The following is a 25621-nucleotide window of genomic DNA, read 5'->3' as shown; positions in this document are numbered from 1 at the left end:
TGAAATATTATCTATATAGCACAGCAGAAAAACTTCTTGCTCTCCCTCAACCTACAGCTGTCCAGAAGAAAGCTCACTCACATGTGCAGCAAGGTAGAGGTGGAGGTGGGTGTGTACCTTCATTTTATGGCCTTTTGCTTAGGTCATTAGCATGCACCATTTCCTCACCTTGAACAGTAATTAACTTTTGACTTGTTTTCCAATAAAATTAAATATATTCATTTTCAGATGCCAGCTTATGCTAAACAATGCCACTTTATGTTTCCCAATACATATGAACATTTAAGCAATACTGGGTCTGATTCTGACTTCACTTAAACTGGTATAAAACAGATGTACTGTAATGTCCAAGTCACCTGAGTTATGTGGGTACAAACAAGATCAGAGGCAGACTCAGTATCTTTAAGTACCTACACCTCCACTGTCATACAGAGTTTTTTGTTTAACTTGCTAACAATCCAAACAGAAGGAATGTTTTGGGAAAGTTCCTATGTGGTCAGGGCTGCAAAGTCACACAGCAAAAATAAGATTAATTCAGATAAGAGACACCGGATACATTTTGGTGTCAGACAGACTCATATAACAATATTAAATGAAAAAACCTTACCCTTAAGGTTCAATTAAAACTGAACTCTCAAATCCTCAAAAGAAATTCCACACATTGATCTTTTAACAACAAGTCAGGGAAGCAAATTCATTATGGTATGTGAACTATCCATGCGGCCACAAAGGGAGAGTGCCTAAATAGAGTATGGAGGAACTTCTACACCAGTGTCCAGTCAGGGATCTGTGAGTTTGTTCTGCAGCTTCCTGTGGATCTCTGGTCCACATCTACACAGACAATGCAAACACTGCTCTCTGCATTTTTTGTGCTATGTCAAGCTTCTCGGAGAGGAGCTGACATAGCACACATAGGACCCAGGTCATGGATTTCTGAAGGAAAGTTTTCCTTCTTCTCTATGGAAGCTTTTTCATCAAAGGGATTTAGCCTCACATGAAATAATTTTCTACTGGAAGATTATGTTATCTTTTGTTAGATTTGAAGTTACTCCCATTTGATGCACAATCTGATTATACAAGCAAGTCAGTAAAAGCAAGCATTTGCACAATAACTGCTCTGTTACAACCATCAGCTGTTCAAACCAGAAAGCACAATACATATTTTACTGGTATGGGTGTGGTTAAATGTATGCTAGCAAGATTAAATATACAGACAAGATTTTTTAATATCAGAGCATAAATTAAGGCTCCTGGATCTAAATAAATGGCCTAATAAGAGGCCTAATTTTTAGAGGTATGAGCACCCAAGAATTCCTATTAAACTCTGGCCTGATTTTCAATGTGAGTGCTCAGCACTTCTGAAGAGCAAGAACCTTTACCTTAAGGTGCCGATTTCTGAACACAGAATCCTAGAAATGTAGGGCTGGAAGGGGCCTCAAGAAGTCATCAAGTCCAGCCCCCTGCGCTGAGGCAGAACTAAGTAAACCTAGACCATCCCTGACAGGGGTTTGTCCAACTTGGTCTTTAAAATCTCCAATCATGGGCATTGAGCCTATTCCAGAGTGTGACGGGACACACCCTCATTCTGGTACAGAGGAGACTAAACAAACTCTTCCTGGCCTCTTTAGCACTAACAAGGCACACTTGCAAGGTTTGTTCAGCCTGGAAGGGGAAGAGCTTAAAAGAAGAAAACTTACAGCAGGAAGGGACAGTGAATAGGAAGAAGGCTGCTCTGTCTTACTGCTGGTAAGAGAGGTGGTCCAGCCAAGGAGGGGACAGCCATAGGATGTACTGCTTACAAAGCTGGCCTGACTGGCAGCAAAGCAGTATGCCCCAGGAGGAGAGGCAAAAGGTAAACCCCACAAAGGGGCAATCGACTCTGACAGATGAGGCCCATAGGGTTAAATCCCAAGAGACTGCCTGAGAGACCGGCCATCTTTTCAGCCAGATCCTCTTCTCTTGCAAGGAGAGGAGAGGAGGATGAGACAATCCTTTGCCTGTGTCTGTTTCCCTCAGAGAGCTCCCCCAACTGCTGCCAACTGGGGGAAGAGAGAGTAAATGAGAGAGTGGGACCTGGTAGGGGGAGGTGGGATTCAGGGAGCCCCTGCGCCCCACACAGACCTTAGCAACCCTTACAGTTAGAAAGTTTCTTAATAACTAACCTAACTCTTCCTTGCTGCAGATTAAGCCCATTACTTCTTGTCCTAGCTTAATGGACATGGAGAACAATTGATCACAATCCTCTTTACAACAGCCCTTCACATGTTGAAGGCTTATCAGGTCCCCCCTCAGTCTTTTCTCACTAATTAAACCATGCCCAATTTTTTAACCCTTCCTCACAGGTCAGCTTTTCTAAATCTTTTTATCATTGCACACATACAAAATGGGAAATGACTGCCTACGAAGGAGGACTGCGGAAAGGGATCTGGGGGTCATAGTGGATCACAAGCTAAATACAGGTCAATGTAACGCTGTTGCAAAAAAAGCAAACATCATTCTGGGATGTCTTAGCAAGAGTATTGTAAGCAACACACAGGAAGCAATTCTTCCTCTACTCCGCGCTGATTAGGCCTCAACTGGAGTATTGTGTCCAGTTCTGGGCGCCACATTTCAGGAAAGGTGTGGACATACTGCATACTGAAACAGGTCTCGGCCAAGCTAATTCTCATTGCTCCAGTGTGGCACCAGTCTCTGCTGAGAGATGGTTGTGGCACAACGCCCACATCAATGGATTAATAATTTCCATGGAATAGATATATTCCACCTGATCTGTGTATATGCATGTGTTAGAAAATTGAGTGGGATTTCAGTTTTAAATATATAGATGCTTTGTGGCATATGGTGTTACATAGGGCTCAAATAATAAAGGTGCAGATGGAAGAGAAGACAGGATTCTGAAGAAGGCTAGAGCCTCTTCCAAATGATAGATTATGATGCATAAGTAAGAACAAAAAGGTTGCTGTCTCATTTCTTGCACATATTGTGCAGTCCCCAATGTTCTACTAGAATACAGCAAATATTTTCATTAATGATCTGGAGGATGGCGTGGACTGCACCCTCAGCAAGTTTGCAGATGACACTAAACTGGGAGGTGTGGTAGATATGCTGGAGGGTAGGGATAGGATACAGAGGGACCTAAACAAATTAGAGGATTGGGCCAAAAGAAATCTGATGAGGTTCAACAAAGACAAGTGCAGAGTCCTGCACTTAGGATGGAAGAATCCCATGCACTGCTACAGAGTACGGACCGAATGTCTAGGCAGAAGTTCTGCAGAAAAGGACCTAGGGGTTACAGTGGACAAGAAGCTGGATATGAATCAATAGTGCGCTCTTGTTGCCAAGAAGGCTAATGGCATTTTGGGCTGTATAAGTAGAGGCATTGCCAGCAGATCGAGGGATGTGATCGTTCCCCTCTATTCAACACTTGTGAGGCCTCATCTGGAGTACTGTGTCCAGTTTTGGGCCCCACACTGCAAGAAGGATGTGAAAAAATCGGAAAGCGTCCACTGGAGGGCAACAAAAATGATTAGGGGACAGGAGCACATGACTTATGAGGAGAGACTGAGGGAACTGGGATTGTTTAGTCTGCGGAAAAGAAGAATGAGGGGGGATTTGACAGGTGCTTTCAACTACCGGAAAGGGGGTTCCAAAGAGGATGGATCTAGACTGTTCTCAGTGGTAGCAGATGAAAGAACAAGGAGTAATGGTCTCAAGTTGCAGTGGGGGAGGTTTAGGTTGGATATTAGGAAAAACCTTTTCAATAGCAGGGTGGTGAAGCACTGGAATGCATTACCTAGGGAGGTGGTGGAATCTCCTTCCTTTGAGGTTTTTAAGGTCAGGCTTGACAAAGCCCTGGCTGGGATGATTTAGTTGGGGATTGGTCCTGCTTCGAGCAGGGGGTTGGACTAGATGACCTCCTGAGGTACCTTCCAACCCTGATATTCTATGATTGAATTCATTTCCATCAGTTCCTTCTTCCTTTTTTTGAAAAAAGCTAGGAAGTTCTATACAAAACAGCTGCATTAAATGAATATTAAGGCTACAAAGTAAAGCAATCAAATGTTAGGAAATGCCAAAATTAGGGCTGTCTATTATTAGGGCTAGATTTTGTACTGCACCTCTCAGGAGCATCCCTGGAGGAGGAGCTCTAAAGCTACCTTGGTGCCTCCTCAATTCTGCCTGCTCCAGGAGCTGGTGCCGACATTAAGACTGCTCTTACAACAGCCTCCCCATAGCTCCCAATGAAGTGTTTCTTGGTTCAAAACAGCTGTAGTGATGAACATAACAGCCACCCCCTCACCAGGGTGTTGCAAGGGCTGTCAGAGTGGTGTACAGGTGTCACAAGGGGGCTATGATCTGGCCTTCAATCTTTACTTATGTGATCACTTCTTATTTTTTCCTCTCACAGAACCCATGACTTATTCACTGTGCACGATGGACTGATCAGTGAAGGAGGCAGATTTTTTTTTCTTCATTGTTTAATGTATGGTCCTGTGCCTCATACACTGCACAACATCAAAACTCAGCTCAGAGAGGAATTTTTCCTTCATTCATGGACTTTCCTATGATGCCACGCACAGGCACATCTGATCACCTAATGTTACTGAATTTACTTTCAGAATAACCCTGTGAGCACTCCATTTTACAGATGGGGGAACTGAGGAACAGAGTGATCAAATAATTTACCCAAAGTCACACCAAAGTGAGAACCAGTTCAGTGTCTTAAAGACAAGAGCATCCTTTCCCCTCCCTGAGGATGCCTGTCTTACTTCCTGACTACATCAGCTTCATAACAAACTCTACGTCTTCGGTGAATGATCCAAAGTTGCTCTAGGCTCAGGCCTGCCCAATGTGCATACTGAATTAGGCAGAAGTCCTGTGGAAAAAATATTATAGGACCACATTATTTAAGATTCTATCATAAATGCAACACATACATGCAGAGTACGGAATTATAGCTAATATGGAAAAGGAGCCATACAAAAATCAAGCAGACTGAACAGGTACAGAAGCAATCCACTTACTATCTTTTTGCTCTCTTCCCTGTGGCCCAGTTCTCGAATTCTCTCCATGATGGCCTCCTCAGAGGATTTAACTGTTACAGAACTGTTGCTGAGAAGGGTAGCAACTTGCTCTTTAAAAGCACTCAGCAGGCTCTGAGCAGTCCTGGCCTCCTCAATGCTGCTTTTCAGACTCCCATCCATCTCATTGGAACATCTCTTCAGGTAGTGCAGTTCCTGCTTTGAGGCTTCCCAAGCCCTCTGGCTAGCAGCAAGCCTATCTTGGAGGCTTCTGATCTCCTTCTCTAGACTCTGTTTGGCTGTTAAAGCACTGTCCAGATCCTAAAATACAAAAAACATAAAACAAGGCTTAATACAGGTCAAAAATAAGGAATGGGGACTAAATGGCTAATTTTCAGCATGGAGAGGTGACTAGCAGAGAGGTGCAGGAACGAATAGCATTAGGACCAAAGTTGTTCATTATGGGCCCAATCTTGCAAGTCCTTCACAGACAGAATCCCTATTGAGGTAAACAGGACTCCCACATGCATTTAGTATCAATTATCTTCAAGGTATAGTGAATGGGGAAGTAAGATCTGAAGATGACAAAATTACTTAGATCTACAAATACATTGCTAGATTGTGATGACTTTCATTAAGAAAAAACAGTGACTGGGAAACTCAGTGATGGATGAAATTTAACATAGACAAGTGCTGGTAATGCACACTAGAAGAAATGGTGTAAAAATTTAAAAACTACTTGCATATACTGATGGGGTCTAAATTAGTGACACAGGAAAAGATCAAGGCAACATCTCAGCACACTCCATGAAGACATCTGAATAATAGACCCACGGGGGTTTAAAAAAAGTGACAAATGTACCAGGATTATTTCCACACAAAACAGGGGAGTGCCTAAATGAGAAAAAGTTATAATAGTATATAAGGAAAGTGCAAATATTCAAATGCTGATTGGCTGCCTCATCTCAAAGAAAGCATAGATGAGAGAGGGAGGTGGAGAGATGAAGACTAAATCACATTAGAAGCATGATGGGGAGACTTTCAAAGAAGGAGAAATTTAAAAACTGGGACTATGTAGGGCCACATCATGCCCTGGTGAAAGTAGCAAAATTCCTACTACTATGGGGCCAAAGTTGTCAAAAGGAGGTGAGGAATGTCAATATCAAACTAGCCACCTGTCCCCTTGAGCCTACAGCTGCCCCAGTGTGTGAATATTGCTCAGTCTGGGAAAGGACACAGCACCTGTGATCAAGTTCTGGCCTTGACCACCTTTATCAAAAATGGTTTTCAACAAAATCTAAAGACAGGAGCCATCTTCTTGGATTTGACCGCCGCCTATGACACAATTTGCACAGAGACCTTTTGTTTAAACTCTCTCAAGTTGCCTGCACTGGATGTTCGAAGTAATAGAGCTCCCTTTCTCCGACACAGGAAGTGTCAAATCAATGACCTCCCTCTAGGCTCAGTTCTTTCACCAGTACTGTTCAATGTGTACATCAATGACCTGCCAGCTATGCTCTCGCGCAAGTTCATCTATGCCGACATCATCTGCTGTAGCCACCAACCTATCCTTCTCAGAAATTGAGAAGGTCTTGAATGAAGATGTGAAGCTCATGGCAGAGTATTGTAGTCAATGGCACCCACTGCCGAGCTTTTCTAAGACTGTTTCTAGTGTATTCCATTTGAATAATGCAAATGCAAGCCACGAGTTATACATTTTCCTCAGTGGCCAATGCCTGCAGCATGATCCAAAATCAGTGTGACATTGGATAGATCATTAACATGCCACAACCATTGAGGAAGATGGCAGACAAAGTCAACAGTCAGAACAACCTGCTCAGAAAATTGGCTGGTTCGACCTGGAATGCAAGCGCCCAGAAGCGCAGATCATCAGCCCTTTCCCTCTGCTATTCAACAGCAGATTACTGTGCTCCTGTCTGGTGTCACTCATTTCACACAAGGTTGATCAATGTAGAGCTTAACAAAGCTATGCATACTGTTAGCAGGATTCTGTTGCCATGACTACCGATACTTAACATAGCACCACCCCATATTTGCCATGAAAAGGTCTCTGTCACGCTGCTGGCTAAGATCCATGTGAATAGCGATCTGCCATTGTACTCAGACCTCTTCAACCACCCACCAGCTCACCTGTCTTCTAGATGCCTGCAATGGGGTCAGCACCCACCTTTCATGAGCACCCACCATAGTCAACAGTTTCTTCTGCAAGTCTTCAGTCATTCAACCCTCCAGCCGAATCTCACATACTGTCTGTAGGTAGACCAGAACAAACCCCCTCTGATATACACAGTCTTTACCTTCTCCCAGGCCTGGCATGGGGCCATACCTCCAGGGCTTCCTCCCTTAAGACACTGTCTTCCTGAAGCCCTCCCTGGGCTGAGTTCTTGCTCAGTCCCCTCAGCCAGCCAGGAGCTCTTTCTTAGCTCCCCAGGTCCCTGGCTACACTGAGATTTCCATGGTCCCGCTGCTCTTTCAGCCAGCCAGGAACACAGTCCTCTCTCTTCCAGCTCCAGGCAGCAACTGACCAACAACTGTCTCTGCTGCTCCTTTTTATATGGCCCTCCTGGCCCCTGATTGGCTGGTCCTGCAGTCCCTCTGATTGGCCGCTTCCCCTGCAGACACTCTAGGCCACTTGAAGGACTTCTCTTCTGTTCCTCTCTGGGACGGGGTGTGGAAGGATTCTGAGGCCTCCAACTGGGGTCCTGTAGGCCTAGTCCAGCCCGTCACAATGCTCTTTATGCTCATTTATGCCACCACAGGACAGGACAGTGGAATCTGCTTGGCGCAATGAGTGGTCAATGATGACAGTCATTAATAACTCTCTCATCAGTTTTGATCTGCCAAGGTGCCTGTGTTCATCTCTGACCTGGTTTCGAACAGGACAGGGCACTGTGCGGCCAATCTCTTTAAATGTGTTTTTTCCAGCGATGCAGTTATGTTCAACTTCAGACTATGTCACATATTGCCGAGTGCCCACTGACTTATTTCGACAACAGGCTACCGGCTCTCCACCTGGCTGATAAGGACACCATTACATGGCTGGGCGTACTGCACATATGCCGATGAGTCTGGACTCTGCAAGTTTAGGGGACATGGCAGGGTAGGTGAGGCAGGACAGCAGCCCTATCTTGCATCCCTATAGAAACATCTTTAGAAATTCCTGAGGAAGTTAATTCTTGAATAGTCCTTCTATGTCCCTTAAAGGGAGGGTACACAGCAGGAATACACAGAAAATGATAGCAAAGGTCCCAAAGGGGCTATGTTGCCATGAGATACTGGAACTTGGCGAATAATGCATAGGGGCTGCTACTCTGTGAATACCCCAAGACCCTGGGAATATTCTCATGCATCTCATTGGATCTCACTGTTGTAGAGCCATGACCCTTGCCTCCTCTTGTGTAAACTCACAGTACTTGCCAAGTAAATTTCCTCTTCTCTGTGATGATCCAGTCATCAGTTTGAGAAAGAGATAGAGGTAGTAGATATGTCAGGGGTATATAAAATAATGAATGGAAAGTGCTGCATATCCTGTGCTGTGAAATAAAAACAAGAAGCCATTCAATGGAAGAGAAAATATTTTAAAACAGACAAAACCAAAAACATGGTTCTGCTTCATTTAATCAGCCTGTGAAACTCTTTGCCCCAGGATACTAATGAGACAAACAGTTTAATAAGATTTTTAAACGGATTAGAGATTTATGTGAATAAGAATAAACTCTGCAGTCAAACTAGCTGGGATTACAATGTAGCAAGGAATTTAATCCTTCACACTTCAGGGCACTGTTTGATTAACAACTAAGAATGGGAAGGAATTTTCCTTCCCACAAGGTACAACTTTATACGACCAGGTTGGTACATTTACGGGGTGTCATTTGCCTTCTCCAGAAGCATCAGGTTTCAAATGCTGTGGGAGGCAGGATACCAGACTTAATTGATCAGATTTGTTGCAATGTGATAATCCCTGTGTTAAACACATTTCAGAATAAACAAAGAAACAAAACCATATTAATTAGGTTAAATACTGTCATTACTCGTTACTAAACTGATTTTAGAACTAACTGCCAACCAAATCTTGGCATGGTTCCATTTTATTTCCCTCTTCAACTCTAAAGAGGTCCTCTTAACAGAGAAATTATGCCAATGCCAAGAATCAAATTATGGCTATTATAGCAAAGAATGAAGGGAGGTCTATTCCAATTATATTACTTCATCAGTCTGTAGATTTCCTTTCACAGGTGCAGCACAATAGCAGCTAGTCAACATAAGGTTGAGCAATAACCAGTTATGATCTCAGTTTATTTTTTTAAAATTTGCAAACAAATAAAATTGCTTCAAAAGGCCATGGTACTGAAATGACAAATTGGATAAAATAATTCAAAAGGAACACAATTATTGTGCCTCTTTCTCATTTTAAGTGTCATGGGTTATAGCAAACCATTTTTTTTAAAAAAAAAACTTTCTTTTTAAGAATCATATTTACAAGTCAGCTGATGCATAAATCTTAAAAAATAAACAAATGCAAGTTGAAAAGTTTAGTAAAATTCTATGTTAAAATTAAATGCTGAGCAGCTTCATAGATATAGTTTATCAGGTCAATATATGTATTTAACACATTTTTAATTATAATTTTTAGGATGGTCTTGCCAATCATAGCAAATGTTGGAACTGCAGAAAAGAAAATGCCAATATCTCAGATATTCTGTGTATTCATAAAACATTGTGCATATTACAAGCATATTACAGTGGGATCCAAAGCCCACTGAATTCAATGAAAAACTCCAACTGACTTCAGTGGATTTTGAATCATGGATTGTGGAGTCATGCTGCTAGCCAGGATTTCTCGGTGTGCAAGTCAAATGACTATTTATGAAGTATGAGTTTATTATACCATACAAATAATCTGGTGTCTGACAGACAAGATACTTCACTACCAGTTCTGTAAATGGAATCTTTAGGACAACATTTTGCTAAATACTATTCAATGAATTTCTCTCTATTTCTGAAGAATAAATTTTACAGCAGTTTTTTAAAAAAAATCTGGCTCCAATTGCATCTCCAGCTACTCCTGATTCTCTATGGAAGAATACTTGTAAAACACCCTCAAGCTTACTTCAAGGAATAAAATATGGATTTCTTAGCATACATTTCAACTCATCTATCAGTCTCCTACCTCAGAGTAAAATCAATAGTTCTGTACCTTCATGCTGACTTACACAATTTCCGCCCACCTACCACTTTGAGAAGGCTATAACCAGGGATACAGTTGTTGAACGAGAGTGAAAACATCACTCTATCGGCATATAGGAAACATCAACACTAAAGCAGAGCTCTCTAACAAAAGCATTTTAATCTCCTAATATTCTTGAGACTTCATGAACTTGAAGGTGATAACAGAAAAATACTTTTTTAAAAACTAAGCATAAAAAAAAAATCTCCAACCAACACCCTAGCCTGATAAGAGTTTTCCAAACTAACTTTTGTTGGTAATAGCATGTGTTGAAATCTTACCATCATTTACTTTCATTTCACACCATTTCTTCCACTGAAAAATGCATTTTTCATTCCTAGAAATAGATCTCTAAACCACACAGACATGCACACTAGAAAATAATTTACCTTGCTAAGCTTGTCCATGTCTTGGGAGTAGACTATGGCCCTTTTCTGCTCTTTGCTGACTTCTGAAACAAGCCTCATGATGGTTTCTCTGCTAGCTTTTGACTCTATCTCATGAACATTGATAGCCTCTGCAAGAGTGGGAATCTGCCCTTTTAGCATTGTATTTTCTTTATGCATCTGATTGACCTAGAAAAACATACAATTCAAATAGTACATATTAGTAAAATTCTTACACTGTTTCCTGTTAACAATTGTCTTCACTCATTTAAATGCATTTTCTGTTCCCCATCATCATAAAAAATGTTGTTTGTAAAACCTTCAGGGTCAGATCTATGACTAAGTTCTGCTATTCATTTCCAATGTTTCCTTATAAACAAAGTAGAAAAAGAAGAGAAACTGGAGCCATAATATGCCATGAGAAAAGTATGCCTTAGCATAGCAAATGTTAATTTAGTTTAGTTATCCCCATACAAATTCTCAGCACTAGATCAAACATTATCATCTGGAGGGCTGTTGTCATTTCTGCATGTCCACAATGGTGATAAGGCAGGGCAGAAAATAAAAATAGATTATACAACTATCTTCATGTGGGAAGCAGGCAGCTTTTCCATAAGATTTATGGCTAGCAAGCCTTTGGAATGGGAAACCAGCACAGGACATTGAGAAGTGATTTTACATTTGAAATATTCTGAGTCATAGGGAGCCATGTGATTTGGCAACAGACTCCTCTTGACCTTATGAGAGGGAAAGGCTATCTCCTAAAAAAAGAATTTGGGGAGCTCTTTTGAGCAGCAGCCAGAATTCAGGGGAAGACAAGCCCCAAGCATGATCTTGATCTGTTGAGGTAATGCTGCAGCAACTCCAAGGAGTGTAAAGCTCCACAGGTCTAGAACCCAAGCCTGCAAAACTACCAGGTTACAGTAGCAGCTATAACCAACTTGAACTCCATTTCCCATGACCCACTGTGGACACAGACCATGGGAAGTTCCACCTCAAGAGTCTGACAGACAGCAGCCCCATAGCTCCTGATTGGTTCACTGCCTTATATAAGCCCAAGGAGCATTCCAGGAAGCATCCAGGCAACTGGCTCCTCTGCAGCTGACATGACCTTTCCTGCTCGATCTCAGCTTGATTTGAACTTTGTCACCTGACTTGAACCTCAAAACCTGACTTAGACTCTGACCCTTGCTATGGACACTGGCCTGGACCAGACTACAAACTCCTCTGCTACTCCCAGCCTCGGGTTTGCCACTGCTCTGTCCCTTGGCCCTGACTACCCTTGTTGGGATCCTACAAATCTGGGGTGAGGAATATCTCATGACGCTTCAAAATGAGCAGAAAAATACAGGATTATATGTCCCCTTGAATCCTACTTGAATGATGACTAAAGGTGAAGGTGCTCCTATTCTGTCTTTAACTCTAGTCATTGCTGAGAGAAAAGAGACATAGATAAGGGAGGGGAGCGGGGGAAATCCAGAACAAATACTCTGTTCTAATAAACATTGTTTTCAATGTGCCCCTTAGAAGAGAAGTAGAGGTGAAAGACTAGCCAGAGAGTGTAAAAGATGTATTAAAGGTGGGTAGGGGGTGCCGTTGATTTCATTTTCCTGAATGGGAGCTCAGCTTTCAACATTTGGGAAATCGTGGAGGAGAAAGGTATTAAAGATTTTGTGTAGCATTCTCTCAGAACTGTGCGTAATGAATGAATAAGATTCAATTGAACCTTGTAGTAATTGTATGTGTTTTGGTACAGGTTCAGTATTAAGGTTGTTTTAGTGTGTGTCACTGAGAATGTTTCTGTTTAATGGCATGACTGCATTAAATGAGTGTTAAGAGTGGTGCCAGAACGGTCATATTGGAATTTTATTGTTTTTAATATTTTTAGACAAGCATTCAATTGTATGCATTTTCTTGAGTTGTACTTTGCAATCATAATTGTAAGTTATTATAGGAACATACGTAAGGCTTCTCTGAGTTCAATGAGAGCTGTGGGAAATCAGCACCTCTGAAAATCAGGCCTATATTTATGAACACTATTTTACATGGCAATATGCTTGGTATATCCTTATTTGACAACAAAATTCTGATCTTTAACATTTAAGTTGTTTAAACAGGTATTCTCTTTTTCTATTATAAAAGAAAATTGCTGTATTAAATTTTCTACATCAAACCAAATATTTCAAAGACAGTGCACCCTTCTATATTAATATCCATTAGAGCAATACAATGCAGTTAAATATTTAACAAGTCTCTTCAGTATGTAGGAAAAAATAACTGCACATAAACACCTTTGAAATTAAATGTTTGTGTGGTTCCTCTTTTCCTCTGATGTTGACATCCAGGAATCCAGAAAGCTGTGCTAAGAATTCACCATGCTTCCAGCTGATCTTAGAAGCTTGATTCTTGCTTTCTTCACATTCATTCAAATATTTGCTAATCAGCCAAAACAAACACACATCAGGAGGAATATTTAGAAACAGTATTTTTTCAAGCAAAAGGCAAAATTATCCCAAGCTCATTGCTTGGGCATACCTATTCTAGCACAACCTTCACCCAAGTTAAATGTGGTTTAATGCATATACTATGGGCCACCAGGGGCAGGGAGTGTTGTTAGATGGAGTACATTCTGCCCCTAAGAAAGCAAGCGCCTCACAGCCTTATCAAATGATGCCCCTCTGATGACTGGCTCTGAAGATCTCTCTCTTCAGTCCACGCAAGCAAGATGAAACTATGATGTGGTTTGTTTGGTAGTTGTCCTATTGAGGAGTAAAGCACAGGCTGGAAAGGAAGGAAACTCCAGAAGCATTCCCCAATATACACCCTTGGAAAAATACCATATATTAAAATCATGTTTGGTATTTTAATAAATAGCATACATTTTGAAATTGAAATTAATAAAACAATTACTATATTTTTAAACACACTGGATGAACTACTGTTTCCACATCACCAATTATGCATATTTAAGAGGACACTTAACTCTTTGGTTGATTTTTTTTTTTTTTTTTTTTAAATTTTTGATGGACAACCTTTACTCAAAGCCCCAAGAGAACAGAAAATTCACATAAAGCCAGAGACTTTCGCCTTGAATTCTGCACAGAAGGGGAAGTTACTTTTCAGGTACAGAAACTGGACTTCTTCAAGACGTGTGGTCCATAAACACATTCCACTGATGGTGCACATATAACTCATGAACCTGAGAGTGGAGTCTTTTGGGTCAGCAGTACTCGTACAACACGCATGTACCTTGCAGCCTTCATGCTCCTGAGCCCTCATGCACCAGCTACCATTTGGTTCCTTCTCACTGCAGAACCCCCAAATAGGGACTTCACGGTAGAGGGGATGGAACGGTGGGAATGTGCATATGGACAACGCATCTCAAAGAACTTCCCATTCTCCTTCAGGTGATTGTCCATATCCATATACCACTGCCGGTAACTCCCAAGCAGTGACTGTGTTAAGGAGGTGGGAACTAAGTGTAATTATTTAAACAGAGTGAAGAACTGCTTTACTCTTTGGGCCTGGAGGCCTCAGTCAGGATGTAGTGTCTTGGGAATATGCACGTTGATGCCCAAGTGGCTGCTTTACAAATGCAGTAGAACTAGGGTGACCAGATATCCTGATTTTATAGGGACAGTCCCAATATTCTGAACTTTGTCTTATATAGGTGCCTATTACCCCCCACCCCGTCCCAATTTTTCACACTTACTATTTGGTCACCCTAAGTAGAACCTCAGAGTTACAAACATCTCGGGAATGGAGGTTGTTCATAACTCTGAAAAACACATTATGGTTGTTCTTTCGAGTTTACAGCTGAACATTGACTTAATACAGCTTTGAAACTTTACTATGCAGAAGAAAAACGCTACCTTTAACCATCTTAATTCAAATGAAAACAAGAACAGAAACAGGTTCCTTACCTTGTCAAGTTTTTTTTTTAAAACCCCCCTCCCCTTTTTTTAAGTAGTTTACATTTAACACAGCACTGTACTGTATTTGCTTTTTTAATTTGTGGCGGCTGCTGCTGCTGCCTGCATACTTCCGGTTCCAAATGAGGGGTGTGGTTGACTAGTCAGTCCATAACTCTGATGCTCATAACACTGAGGTTCTACTGTGTTTGATAACGGTAGACTTCACAGTGAGGCTGCTGCTACGACTTGCACTCTAAGGGAGTGACCCCTGATATCTGGTGGATCTACCATGGCCACTTCGTGGCATGTTTGAATTCCATCAGAAATTCAGTTTTATAGTATCTGGGATGAACTTGCAGAACCTTTTGACATCTCTGTGATGGAGATTAACATGAAGTCTTAGTGATTTTCTAAGTACTTCTGTTCTGTTTAAATAGTAGGCCAGCTCTCTCCTGACATGTAGAACAGGGTTTTTCAACCCATGGGTTGTGACCCAAAACTAGGGTGCCAGAATGTGGCACAGGTTCACAGAGGAAACCTGGAGAGGAGAGTGTCAGGTCCTGCCCCCAGGGGGATGGAAAGCCATGGACGGGGGGGATTGCAAAGCCCACCCTGCATTCACACTGCTGTGGTCCTGCGAGGCTGGCTGAGCTCAACTCCCTGCTCCAGGAGTTGCTACCTGGTGCACAGCGTTGGCCCAGCTGCTCCTCCAGGCCAAATATGAGTGAGTGGTGCTGTGACCTTCTGCACAAAGTCACTACATCACTCTCCCAAATTTGGCCCAGCAAGCCCACAAGCTAAATCCTCAAAGGTCACACTGCCTGGAGTGAGGAGCCAAGCTCGCCCAGTCCCATGGGATAGGAGCCACATGAGTTGCCATTATGGAATGGAGGGTGTAATTATTTAGTATTTACTGCATTAATATGTATATTGTATTTCTTACCCACAATATATTTAGTAAGCCAGTTTTGTTTTTTGCACTAAAACTATTTACTGGTCACAACAAGCCATCAAAGTTTACAAATGGGGACTGAACCCACAAAAGGCTAAGAACCACTGGTCTAGAGTGTGCAACATCACCCCAGATTTAAATGCATGAGGTTTTGGGAAAAATACCAGTAAGTGTATTTTTTGGTTCTAGTGGAAGTCTGTCAATACTCTAGAAAGAAATTTAAGGTATATGCTCCACCTTGTCTGGGTGGAGCACTATATAGGGTGGGTCAGCCATCAGTACCTGAATTTCCTGTACTGATCTGGCAGAAGTTATAGTGATTAAAAATGTAATTTGCATAGAAAGGTGTAGAAGGGAAGAAGAGGCCATAGGTCTGAAGAGTAAATCCCTGAAGGCTGAGAGTATCACTTTTAAGTTCCATGAGGGTCCAGGTTCCTTGATTGGTGGGAATACCTTAATTAGGGCCTTCAGGAACCTAATTACTAACAGTATGGTCCTCCACTGGTGGAAGATGAGCTGAGATGGCCAGTAGGTGATGGCTGACTGAACTGAGGGACAGGTTCTTACATTTTAGTTTGGGTAAATAGTTGAGGATTGGTGGAATCAAGGAATGATGTGGTACCACAGATTTTTGGTGGCACCAGTGAAAAGCACCATCCATTTTGGCAGGTAGGTTTTTCTTGTTGATTCTTTTCTGTTGCTTATTAGAACTTCTCTAACTAGAGTGGAGCAGGCCTGCTCTATTGACAACAGCCACGCTTGCTGTGAGCTGCGAGGATGAAAGATTCAAGTGTTGGGTCTATCACTTGTTCTGAGACAGCAGGTCTGGGAGCAGAAGAAAGGCTCAGTAGGTCTGTGAACTAGAATTGTCAGGACCACACTGGAGCTAAGAGAATTAGCTTGGCCGAGACCTGTTTCAGTTTGCAAAGTACTCTGGCAATAAGAGGGGCCAGGGGAAAGTATATATCAGGTCTCCTGTTCCCAGTAACACAAAGGCATCTGCGATGGATTCCAGTCTCATTCTACCCCTTGAGCAGAATCTCAGGCACTTGTTCTATTGAGTGGCAAACAGGTCCATTTTGGGATTGCCCCAGTCCATGAAGATGTCCACCAGAATCTCCCATTCACCATCTGGGAGGAAGTATCTGATGAGATTGTCCACAAGCATGTTCTGCAGTCCAAGTAAATGTACTTCACCAGCAATAACTGTATGTTTGATGCACCAGTTCCAGAGCGTGATGGCTTCCTGGGAGAGCAGGGAAGGCCTGTCTCTACCTCGTTGATATAAAACATGGTGGTCATGTTGTTGGTCCTGATTTATTTGTACTGCCCTTCTATTAGGTGGAGAAAGGACTCACAGACCTCCTGTATGGTTTTGAGTTTTAGGAGATTGATGTACATTCTCTTGTCCCTTGGGGACCATAAACCCTGTGTCTTTAATGCGTCCATGTGGGCACCCTATTGTAACAAGGATGTGTCTGTGACTATGGTCTTCAATGGCAGGATTATCCAGAAGGAGACCCCTCTGCACGCACTCTTTTTTTTTTCCCCACCATTTCAGTGAAGACAGGACCATGGGTGAGTTATTGAGATGCATCCAGGCAATGTTTGGAGAGTGTGTAAAACAGCTTCTACTAATCCTGCAAGTAGTGGAGGTGAAGCCTGGCATGCAGAGTCACAAAGGTGCAAGAGGCCATCTGATCTAGAAGGACAAGGCACAACCTTCCCTTGGTACATGGATTTCCCTCCAACTGAGAGTTAGAATGGACAGGTTCTCAAATCTGTCTTGAGGCATGTAGGCCCTGGATGTGGAGGAATCTAAGATCAGACCAATGACTTCAATCCTCTGATCTGGGATTACTGTCTATTTCCATTTATTGAGTTTCAGGCCTGATCTCTGAAAGAGGTTGAGTGCATTTTGGATGGCTTCAGAGACCTGTTGAGGAGCGCTCCCCCATATAAGCCAATCATCCAGTTAAGGTTATTTATTGATGTTGCATCTTCTCAAGTAAGCTGCCACTACTGAGAGCACCCCGCTAAATCTCTTCAATGCTGTGGAGAGTTCAAAAGGCAGGATTCAATATTGATAGTGGTCCTGGCCAACCGTAAATCTTAGGTACTTCTTGTAGGCAAAATGATGGAGATGTGGAAGTACGCATCCTGTAGCACAAGAGATCTGAACTAGTCTCCAGACTCTAGATTTGGGATTATCAATGTGAGGGGTACCATCCTGAACTTTCAACTTGTGAATGAATGTGAGGTTCCGCAAGTCCAGAATGGGTTGCCAGCCTCCCTTTTTCTTCAGGATAGGAAAATAGCTGCTCTAAAAACCCTTTCCCCTGTACTGAGGCAGGACCTCTTCCATCACAATGAGAGAAAGGAGCACAAGGACCTCTTGATATAATAGATCCTTGTGAGAAGAATCCTGGGAAAGGGGGGTTGAGTGTAGGCACTGCTGAAAACCAGATGGAGTATCCATGTGTTATTGCGTCTATGGCTCGTTGGTGAAATAGCCAAGGGAACCTCATGGGAAGGAATGCCATCACATCTTCAACGTTAACTATTTCAGAGACTTCTCTAAAAACACATGGCCAAAATGACTGGTTACGTGACATACCATCAAATTTATCCTGTCTTGTTCACCAATTTTTCCCCCCAATAGAACAGTGAGTTAGCCCCATGTACTGCATGTGTGTACAGTATGTTCTCTAGGACTACTGTCTCAGATGAAGACACACCAACCAGGAATTATCTTGAAAGTATAAATTTCTTTAAGTTACAGCAACAGCACATAGCATTAACCTACTTTTTTTTTTTTAAGTACATTTGATCACGTGGATTTCTGCAGAAATACTTGCACCTCTGATGTGTCTGAAGCCACAAGACTGGCCCAGCAAAACTAACCTGTGTGTGTATTCTGATCTAACAGTGAATACACTTTTGTTTGGCATGCACACGGTCCTGAAGATTGTTAAATTGATAAAGTCAGCACAGGACATTGCATCTTTTACAATGTAAAGTTGTATATGGCAAAAGCCATCGCCCAATGAACAGTAGGAGGGAAAAAAATCAATGGATTGAAATATCTAACAAAAGGCACATCAGACCTGCATATGCTGGTAGATACTGTATTTAAGCTTTCTTCCTAACCTAACAGCTATCACCAGTAATGGTTCTCTTCCTCTTTCTTGGCATAACTATACCTACAAACATACCACAGTATCTGAGCACCTTGATATTGCATTATCCAGAGTGGCACATGCAATACAGAAAAATACAAAAGGTTATATTAATGTGACATTACTAGTTACAAATATGAAAGCCCAAATATGTGGAAAGGAAAAATTTAAAAATGTTCATAGTAAGTTGAGCCACGTTGTACAAATTGCATATTTTCTAGTATATTCTTAACATAAAAAGTAATATATTCATGTATGTATTTAAAAACGAATACACAAATTGAAATTACAATGCATGTATAGCATAACTGAATTTTCCATATTATGAAAACCTTACTTTTCTGGTTTCATGACTATTGAGCATTTAAATATGTAATCTCAATCTTAAGCACAAATGTTTGTATTTTCACTTCCCTGCTTTTTCTTTCAGGGAAAATCAAAGCTATTAAGCTGGAAGAGCTCACAAACTCCACTGGGCAAGCTAACGGATCTTCTTAACCCTTAGAAATTCAGACTGGGAAGATTACAGACTCAATAACCACTGGCGAAATTTACAGAAAAGTCCTACAGATTTGCAGCTGCAAGTGACTAAATGCTTCACTCGAGTAAACAATCCCTCCTGCAGAGTTTATTTATAACCTCTGTAAAAACATATTGTTTTTCTGACAGGTGCTCCTGGCTGGCATCAGACAAGTCTTTGGTTCCAACAATCACAGACCCAGTTACAGTCAATAGGTGCATCAAGCATTCTTTCAGACTCAATGGAATAAATAATTTAGCCTCTTTATTTAAAACAAACAGCTATAAAAAATGGAGGATGGCCCAGACTACAGGGCAGGTCAGGGATTTCCCTGATTGAAAACACAGGAGCGAAGAGATTGGTTTTTCAGCCTGTGTGTGGTAGAAGCAGAGAGAGCCTGTAGAAAGCATGGTGAATGTGACCCTAAGAGGAAGCAGAAAAAGACATTGTCAGGCACAGAGCTCGCTGGAGTGGTACACTTGGGGGTATATGAGCTAAGAAATTGTGCCTGCTATTTGTTTCTACTATGTTCAGGGAAACTGGGCTTTGTGTACATTATTTGTAAGTAAACAAGATTACACCAAAAAATATACCTGACTCATATCAAGTTCTCTTCCTAAAGGGCACAACTCTGCAAGGCCCTGAATATTGGCTAACTGCCCAGGCCAAAGGGGCAATACTATACAGCTCAATACAAAGCTGTAAATCTGTTTCTGAACTGAAATTTTCCTACAAAGGTAGTTTTTTATGTTGGCAACTATAGTATAGTGACATCTCAACCCAAAATTATGCCACAGCTTGATTGAATCTCTTACTTCAGTTTGGCTTCTTGGTCATGGATCTTCTCCTTCAGCTCCCAATTCTCCTGGAGCAAAACCTGTGCTGTTAGGTCTGTCTGTTTTTTGGAAGTGACAAGCACACCTGATTCCTCCTCCATCTCCTGAACTCGATTTTGCAAAGAGAGGAGTAGAGAGGATTGTCTAGCATTGTTTTCCTTGTAGCTTTCCACTTCAGCCTTCAGCTCTTGCAATGAGACTTCTTTAGAGACCATTTTGGATCTGAGATCTAGAAGCTATAGAGAGAGGAGAGGAAGAGAGAAAAAACAAATAACTGTAAGAAGAATTCAATATAGACTACGTATTTGAACTGTCAAATTATTATTTAATTTATTATTAAATTGTTTATTTTTTTAAAATCTGGCAGGAAATACCTTTTGGAATCAAAGTATCTTATTCTTCTACTCTATTACCAATGGATTCAGTGAAAAAAAACAAGTGACAATAGCTACCATTTTTTCAGTACTCACAGAAAGCAGTAAGTAAACTCCAGCTTCAGTATGAAGTAAACAAAAATAGCCACATTGCTTTCAGTGCCATTCGAAACAATAGCAAAAATATGCATTAGCCGAATAAAATGGGCAAAGTTAGTAAGAAGAAAAATGTTATTTTTAAATATCTATAAAGGTATTTAAAAAAACAGAGCGGAAACAAAAACAACCACTGTTTTTTAAATTAATTTAAATGGAGTTTTATATTAGGTTGAAACAACATTAAGGTTGTAAAAATCACACATACAAAAGTTAGGAAATGCCAGAATTAGGGTTTCCTGTGAAACCTTAATGATACAGTCTTTAATTATATGATCACATACTATTTTTTCACAAGACCTCCGCCTCCCTGCTCTCACTTCTGGTGTCTGGTGTCACAGTGGCCTCTCGCTAATGGAAAGAGTAATTGCAAGAAAAGTCTTGCTCAGTCCTGGCCTGGAGCGTACTCAGTAAGCTCTATGGCAGGGGTAATCAACAGGCAGACCGCAGGCCAAATCCGGACTGCCATATGCTTTTGAACAGACCCTAACATCTTTTTATTTACTTATTATCATACCTTTTAAAAAAAATTATTTCCTCCAGAGTCTGGACCTTGACAAAAAATAGACTACCCCTGCTCTGTGGGAATGAAGCTTGCTCACTGTGGCTGGTACAGAGCTCTAAAGAGCTGCAGAATGTTCAGTGAAGATAGAATGGTTGGAGAATTTTGCTAACAAACCTCTACAGAGCATGTGCAAACAGTAATTTTCAGAGGCTTATAATTCAGTCAAGTAGATTAGGTAGATTTCCATAGGAACAGCAAAAGGCACCTCCCCTGGTGGCATCCCTTGCCTAATTTCAAGTCCCTGTTCCAAAATATGAAAGTGCTAGAGCTTCTCAACAAACAGTTCTAACTTATTTTTTTTAAAACACTGGCAAAATAATGTATTTTCCCTAGCCTCATTCTCACAAACAGTTGATCCATTTTTGCTGAAAATTTCCCAGAAACATTCAGCCTGAGGCAGACCTGGCATGTAAAATTTCAGCCTAAATGGTCAAAGTTATAAACAACTAAAAACAGGGATTTACAATAGAAAGTTCTAAGCAACACTTAGGTGTTGCTTCCAGCTCCATTATAATGAAAAATATGCAATATGTGGCAGTTAGCTCTTACCACATGAAAACTAAAACTAAGGTAAACAAGGTATATGAGTGCTCTTTTAATGCAAGAAGGATGCACTTGTGATTAAGGCACTTGACTGGAACTCAGGAGATCAGAGTTTAATTCCTAGCTTTGCCAAAGATATCCTGTGTGACCACAGGCAAGCTACCTAATCTCTCTGTGCTTTAATTCCCCATGTAGAAATGGAACAACACTTCCTTTTTCTCTCTTGTCAATTTAGACTGTATGTCATTCAGTGTCTCTTATTATGACTCTGTACAGCACCAAGCACTAGGGGCCTCTGAATTCAGTTGGGACATGTAGATGTTACAAACAACAACATGAATTTAACAAGAATTTGAGTATTTTCGATGAAAGTGATGGTGGCTTTCTTTACTCCCTTTCTGCCTTTTCCAAAAACAGCAGTGAAAAAAATTCTATAAAGTGGTCTGTCATCACGACAGTAAGTATTTACTCCCTTCATTTAAGAGTTGGAGTCAAGTAAAGGATCAACAAGAATCTCATCTTCTTTAATTCTTTCTGATGAAATGTAAAGCCAAGCTACTGACCACATACATTAATTAAAGATCAGTAGGCACTTTTTGTTAACTGGCCAAAGTCCAGCTCAGATAATTACATTCTACTGATCTACATTCACCCCTGTTTCACTTGGATATAGAATTTATAATTTATTGTTCTAAACCATTGCTTATCATTGCTGTGAACTGTTTAAAAGTTGTTTGATTTTACAACAAATTTAGCTATATTTCATTCATGGGCATAGTGAATTTTGATTTTGATGCATCATACAGGTGGATCCTAAGCATTTTACACAGAGAGAAGGGGAGAAAGAGAACATGCTCTTGAAACATTTATTAAATGCTTTAGATGCCACCTGGATGAAGAGAGCTATCAGTATAGGATGCTATCATTCAATTCTATCGGCACAGAAAAACCACCTGTACTGCACGACTGGATCAACTAAGTGTTATTCAGTAATGGAAATATAAATGAGCATGTTAACAAGTGGGAAAATATGGGAGTCCTGGAATCAACAAATGTTATAATCACTGAGATAACCACAGTGTTAAAATATTAACTTTGGTTAGAATTGTGAAATACTGTATTTTACGTCCAAACAAACACAATATGAAAATCATCCTGATGCCAACTTCAATTAACGAGCAAGATAATGGTGCAAAGACTGGCAACTGATATAAGCAGGAAAAAAAACTCATGGCAAATCAGAACAAATGTAATCTGAAAACAAAAACAAAATCCCACAATTAATAAAACAAAGATACATTTTACATTCCCCATAAGGAGATTTATTGGATCTACTGTCTCTGCAATGTGTGCACAGCTCATATTAACAGGAAAAGAACATTTAGGGGGTTCTTTTGGGGGGAAGGGAGGAAGGGTGATTCTTTAAGACTTACCTCTGACTGGGCACATTCATACTTTACCAGAAGTGCTGCAAGTTCACTGCGGGCAGTTTCAGCCACAGCCCAATGATTTGTCTGTTCTCGAGTGACAGGTATATCCAAAAGAATGTGATCATAAGCTCCCTGGGAAGACATCACAGTCAAGGCAAAATAAGAACCATCAGACACCATGTTTCTGAACAACGTTTCTTCAGATTTGTCCTGTCATTCAGTAGCTCAAAGAAAACACACTAAAAATGCTGTGCACTAACATTGGGTATGCCATACCCACCAAAGGTGTAAACAGACATAATTGTACTCAAATCAGTGGAGTCCCTCTACTCACACTGGTGGTGAATTTGGCCCTCGGTGTGTTAAATTGTTAAAATTCTAGAGTACAGCAGCAAAGTTACTTATGTAGTTATTAAACATTAAAGACAAAGAAAGCTTTACAGACTGTCCTTGGCCAGAGGTTGTGTGTCCCTACTATTTCAGTATTTAAATTCTGTTCCTGCACTGCACACTGATTTACAGTTTTGCAGAAAATAAAATATCAATATGGGGTGGGGGGGAGTAGTATGAGGGATTAAAAAGCATCAAAACACAATACCTAGTCATGTAACTATTCACCTCCCCCCAGCCTTCTTTTGGCTGCTGTTCCTCTTGGCTTTTAGACTTTTCCCATTCCGCAGCAGACCAGATCTCACATTTTGACAATGTATACACGCGTTCAGCTTTCGGATGCTCTGAATCCTGAGTTTTGTTTTCATTCTCTGAGTCCAAGAGCACCTTGCAGCATGTATCAAAGGAATCGCAATTAGCTTAAGTAAAACAAGTCCATTTAATTTAGAAAAGAGAGAAATCAAAGCCATGCCTTCCAATTTATGTCTAATCCAGGGTCTGGGCAACAGCCCCATTAGATAGGACATATTTTGTAGTTATTGTAGATTGAAACAATATTAAATCTGACATTCTTAGAGCAGAACTGTGTTTAGTACATGCAGGGAATGCAAAGGAGTAGGGAGTGGGCATACAAAAAACCCCTCTCTCTACCTCCACCAACTCCCATGCAAAAATGAAACACAACTGTGGTCCTTGCACTACTACAAAAGAAAGACAGACTCCCATCCAGCAATGCTGTTACAGCTAGACACCCCAGAGGGGGCAGAGATAGGACACAATCCACACTGGCCTGCCGAGCTGATCTCACTCTGGAAAGGGCACACTCCCTCCTCTTCAAGGGTGTCTCAGGGCTTGTCTACCCACAGAGTCATTCCTGATTAACTCAACATGTGGACACTTTTATTCCAGAATAAGAATGTCCATGCATATTGTTCTTCAAGAATAGTTATTCCAGAATAACTATGTCTGAAGAACTCCACCTGCAGACAAGTCCTCGTGTCTATACCTCTAGGAGCTCCCATTGAGGCAGTGCACCACACCAAACCCATTGCATGCCAAACTGCACCCTTGAATTTTGTGTCCATATGTCTCTCTCCTAACTTGAAAGAGTGATGAGTAAATGAAAAAGGGAGTTCACAATAGAAGCACATAGGCAACCTTATAGCTGGCACTGGCAATTCAGCTATAATAGAGAAAACACATGCAGTGGTGTATTTTCTGAGCCTGAGTTTAGGATTATGCACATCAGTCACAAGTGGTGAAGATATTAAATTTATGCAGGACATCCTAAGCAACTGTTTTGAGATATTTAAATTTTCTTTTGATATGATTTTTGTATCCCTCTGCTTGTAAAGTCAGACTCACTTATCATTTAAATCCAAATGTACAAGCCCAAGAGGGAAAGGAAAATGATAACGAATATATTTTAAAAAATCTCTAAAAACTACTATAAAGGTTTTCTATAGGTAATAATATTGCAAATACTAGGTCACTATTTAAACCAAGGCAAGAAACAAGCGCTATGTATCTCACTAGAAAGAGGGAATGCAGAGCTTTTCAATTATATAAAGCTCTTATTTCCTCAATGGGTCACAAGAGATTAGTGAAATCTGTCACTGGTGCAAGACTGAATATTATCCCTCCTACTTCTGAGGAGGGACATTATTTTGGGGGTAACAGTGAATTTCTTATTTAAGGGGGAAAGGTCAAAACATTTCTATAGCAGCTTGTTTTAAGAAAACTTTCGAGTTGATGAGAGTTGAGGAATGTTAGCAGCCCTAGGGGTGACAGAGTAGTGGGTAGAATGCAGGCAAATGTATTTAGGTACACATGAGGCAGCCAAAAGTTAAAGATAAATGTGATTTATTACATGGCTCTGGAATTTGTCATGACTGTCATCACCACATGGATGCACACACGTTCTTCTCCAATGCATATTTTAATTAGTAGTTTAGAAAAACATCAGCCTGCTAAGGATTAGTATCTTGGGAAAAGTCACAAAATAAATTATCTAGATGAAATAATGCCACATTTGTTCGTCAGTCAAATGTCAGTCTTTTAACACACAAAGGGCTTGTTCTTGTCACTCAACTGCCTGGCACAGTTT

General features: G+C 41.0%; 1 protein-coding gene across 6 annotated transcripts in view; it reads right to left on the bottom strand.

Annotated features, from left to right (window-relative positions):
* CCDC170 (coiled-coil domain containing 170) overlaps window positions 1–25621 on the bottom strand; it is a 78582-nt gene that overhangs the window by 37860 nt on the left and 15101 nt on the right. For 5 of the 6 annotated variants that reach the window (XR_007355774.2, XM_048844217.2, XM_048844215.2 and 2 more), the window contains exons 4-8: window positions 23128–23256; window positions 20036–20292; window positions 12947–13091; window positions 10659–10844; window positions 5025–5342 (exon numbers count right to left, since the gene is read on the bottom strand). Coding sequence is in view for 5 of the 6 variants with exons in the window: in XM_048844217.2 (XP_048700174.2) it covers window positions 5025–5342; window positions 10659–10844; window positions 12947–13091; window positions 20036–20292; window positions 23128–23256 (1035 nt within the window). In the remaining variant the exon portion in view is untranslated. Of the gene's footprint in view, window positions 1–5024; window positions 5343–10658; window positions 10845–12946; window positions 13092–20035; window positions 20293–23127; window positions 23257–23722; window positions 23902–25621 lie in introns of all 6 variants that reach the window. The other variant, XM_048844218.2, reaches the window with a different exon arrangement.

Source organism: Caretta caretta, chromosome 3, assembly GCF_965140235.1.
Source record: "Caretta caretta isolate rCarCar2 chromosome 3, rCarCar1.hap1, whole genome shotgun sequence".
Taxonomy (NCBI): domain Eukaryota; kingdom Metazoa; phylum Chordata; order Testudines; family Cheloniidae; genus Caretta; species Caretta caretta.
This window is presented reverse-complemented; position numbering and strand designations above follow the sequence as displayed.